This window comes from Dioscorea cayenensis, chromosome 5, assembly GCF_009730915.1.
Source record: "Dioscorea cayenensis subsp. rotundata cultivar TDr96_F1 chromosome 5, TDr96_F1_v2_PseudoChromosome.rev07_lg8_w22 25.fasta, whole genome shotgun sequence".
In the NCBI taxonomy this organism is placed as follows: domain Eukaryota; kingdom Viridiplantae; phylum Streptophyta; class Magnoliopsida; order Dioscoreales; family Dioscoreaceae; genus Dioscorea; species Dioscorea cayenensis.
In genome coordinates, this window is record NC_052475.1 from 23,955,924 (window position 1) to 23,959,705 (window position 3,782).

General features: G+C 47.5%; 1 protein-coding gene across 1 annotated transcript; it reads left to right on the forward strand.

Annotated features, from left to right (window-relative positions):
- The first annotated feature begins 390 nt into the window (after window positions 1-390).
- LOC120261951 (AT-hook motif nuclear-localized protein 26-like) lies at window positions 391-1,366 on the forward strand. The gene is made up of 2 exons (XM_039269972.1): window positions 391-631; window positions 706-1,366. The coding sequence occupies exons 1-2, from the start codon at window positions 398-400 to the stop codon at window positions 1,222-1,224; spliced, it is 753 nt and encodes a 250-aa protein (XP_039125906.1). The 5' UTR covers window positions 391-397; the 3' UTR covers window positions 1,225-1,366.
- The last annotated feature ends 2,416 nt before the right edge of the window (window positions 1,367-3,782 follow it).

The following is a 3,782-nucleotide window of genomic DNA, read 5'->3' on the forward strand; positions in this document are numbered from 1 at the left end:
ACGGCAGACTTCCAACCAAAACTGATGAAAAGTCTTCTTCATTTGTAATTATAAACTAGTTCAGAAGAGAAAAGGAAAGCTTACTGGTACATTGAGTATGAGATGTACTCTTTGAAATTAAACATACTAGAAAATACACGTGGAAGAGAGACCACTAATAAAACACATGAATTTAAAATTGAGCAAAGAGAATATCTGTTGGGGAAGGCAATTAAACATGGTAGAATGAGTTTGTTGAGTGTTAGGCAGAACTGAGAAGGTTGGTTTCACTACTTACCCACATCCTAAATCTCTTTTAATTTCTTAATAACATTTCATGCACTCCTAGCTAGTTCATCCCTACTTATAAAAATAAACACATGGATTCACTCAATTACTCCAACCCTGAAACACATGAATGGCAGGTCCTGATCTCCCCGGAGAAAAACCAGCCACCACCAACTGCAACGACGACCATGAACATCAACCGGACTGCACTGATGACACTAAATCATCAATGTTAGTACTTCCTATGATACCCACACCTGTTCGCCGTCCTAGAGGCCGGCCAGCAGGGTCCAAGAACAAGCCTAAGCCGCCGATAATCATCACTCGCGACAGCCCCAACGTCCTACGTGCTCATGCCATGGAGGTAAAACTATTGATAATAAATTAACTCAATCAACATTGATCAACACTTACGTACTAACAATGCTTAACACATAGGTGAGTCCTGGCTGTGACATCACTGACTGCATTGCCGGGTTTGCGAGAAGACGTCAACGTGGAGTGTGTGTTCTCCGGGGAAGTGGATGCGTGATGAACGTGACACTGAGACAGCCAGGGCCGGCTCCGGGAGCCACCATCACACTGCATGGGCGTTTTGAGATCTTATCATTGCTAGGATCCTTTTTTCCTCCACCGGCACCGACGTCTGGCACAGGGTTGACGGTTTTCTTGGGTGGTTCTCAGGGGCAGGTGTTTGGTGGCAGCGTAGTAGGACCACTGGTTGCGGCGAGCCCAACGGTGGTCATGGCGGCATCTTTCATGACTACTGGATTTGATCGTCTTCCATTGGAGGAGCATGAGAGTACTATTGCTGGAAGTGGCATGCATCATCATCATCATCATCATCACCACCGCATTGAGATGCCTAACTTGTATGGAGTTGGTGTGCCTTCTGCCATGGCTCCTGAGCTGTATGCATGGGCTCATGGTGGTCAAGTGACTGAGTTGAAGAAGTGATTATTGTAATAATAATAATTATTATTATTAGTGGAGGAAGGTGGATATGGTTGAGTTTGAAGGAATAAGTTATATATTATGCACCATGTATTATGACAATGAAGTGGTTTGATTAGATATAATTAAATATTTTGAAAATTTTCTTCAAGGAGAAATATAAGTATATATATAAAAAAAAGAACAGATAAAATGAGTATTTTTTTTTTTATGCAGAAGATCATAAATTCAATTTTTTTAAATACAATTGAATTTTTTTAAGTGAATAAATCATAATAAATTAAAATAAAAAGAATATGATACAATAAAAAATTAACGAAAAAATAAGAAACGAGAAAGGATGGGCAATCTCTTGAGGGACCTGTGGAGCGGCGCCGGTGATGGATGAGGGGAGGTGGAGAAAGGTAAGGTTTCTGTCGAGAAGGTCAGTGAGAGGTCTGGGACGCAACGACATCCAAGGGAGACGAAGGGAGAGGAAACTCGTGCACAGGAAAGGTTGTATGCCCACGCGGTGAGCTCCCTTTCATCGGAGGATTCGAAGGCAAAGAGCAATAGGAGCGTGATGGGGGCTTCTTCGGAGGGTAAGAAGGGTAGTGGATCGCTAGCGGGTTCTAAACGGCCTCGCTTGCCGACGGAGGCTACATGCGGACGGTGCTTCAGAGCCTCCCATAAGACGGCGGATTGTCGACATCAAGTCGTCTGCCTGCGCTATGCGTGTGTAGGCCACATGGCAGCTAGATGCCCGATGATTCCTCGGCGTAGCCTGCACAAGAAACAGATCCACGTTCGATCTAAAATCTCGGAGGTGCAAGTCAAGGAGATTGCTCGAGCTGTGGAGCGACCCAGCAACAACCAGAACAACATTGCTTCTCAGCCGTTTGTGGTCACCCAGCGGAGTCATAAGGCTTCAATCTCCCTCTCTCTTTCTCCGGAGATTGAGTAAGTTCGTGATGACTTAGCTAAATTGGCTGTGTTATCCGTGGTGGAGGGGTTTGTCAATGAGTCTAGTGTGTTAGAGATTGCACCGTTGGTCCTTAATTGCAAATTGGTCGGCCCCGATCATGCCGATGAATGAATGCACTTTCCTAGTTCTGTTGGCGAAAAGGGAAGAGGTGAAGGAGATCTATAAGATGAGTACGTTCAAGGTGGATACCAAAGACGGACCTTGCTCTCTCAAGGTCGCACCGTGGTCGGCGGAGCTGGGGGCTGATGGACGTGCGGCCGGGGATGGTCATTGGGTTATGATCTGGAATTTACCTTTACATGCATGGTGCTGGGAGGTGATTGTGGAGGTCCTAAGGCCGGTAGGAGAGCTCGTTATTCTTTCCCAGGCGACGGTCCCTCATAAGAAGTTTATTACTGCATTGATCCGGCGCCCGAGGAGAGCTATGTTACCTATGGAGGTGGACTTCAGCCTGGGTATGAGGAAGTACCAGGTTCTCATCACGACGGACAAAGGTGCTTTCCCAAAGTTTCGCAGGGACTTGGGACGTTACGTCTTACCTATTGTGGACGAGGTGGCTGAGTTGCAGAGGTCGTCGGGAGGCCGGTATACTCACTCTATCACGTTAGATGAGAAGGGCAAACATAAGGCTAAGGGTGATGTACCAAGGATCGGGCGTAATGATAACAAGGGAGATAACTGTAACTCGGAGGTTGAGCGTTACTCCCCCGAAGTGGGGATGAGTTTTTGCGCGGTTGATCCTGTTACGGTGGTTGAGCGATGCTCCCCCGACCGACGACCTCCTTGGACCGATGGTCATCCAGAGATTAGGAAGAGAACTGCGGGATCTTTGGAGTCTCGGTCTTCCGAGCAAGGTCGCCATCAGGGTATGGTCACTCGGACGACGCACGGCTCTAGATGGCAACGTGTCGAGCGGAGGACTGCTTCTTCACCGGGGTTGAAGATTTTGACACGTGGCGCGATGACAGTGGTGGAAATGCTGACATCCGAGGTTGTCGGGAGAGTGGGAGCTGATACCCACGTGGTCGTGACTGCGGGTAATCCGGAAGCAAATTGAGGATGTTCCATTGGTGATTGATTCATCCAAGGTTCCGTTGATTAAGTTGGCGGCTAATCTCGGGACATTTGTAGACCCTTTGGTCTCGCATAATGGGGTGGGCTCGGATTTGAGCCTGGGTAAGTTGGGTTCGGTACACCCTGATAACCAGTTTGATCCGGTCTTGGACTGTGAGGTGGGCTGTTTTGGGCTTAGGGCAATCGGGCCGAGGGCTGAGCCCATAGTCAAGATGGATGATGTTGTGTGTCTGGGGCCCGATCCTGTTGAACCCAAGAAGGAGAATTTGGCTCTTTCAACTGATATTTATCTCAACAAGAATTCTCTGCCGCCCTTGAAGCCTCCTATTGGTTTCAAATGGCAATTTTTGGGGGGTACCTGGGCTATGATTCCAGATAGTGTTCCATTATCTGCTGACGGAGACAATCTTTCAGAAGGGGGCAGGAGTCCCGACAGTCCAGGTGAACATTCCTTGGTCAAGGATTCTCAGGAGATTGATGTGGAATAGGTTGATTCGTTCTCGGAGTTCGAAAGGAACCTCAG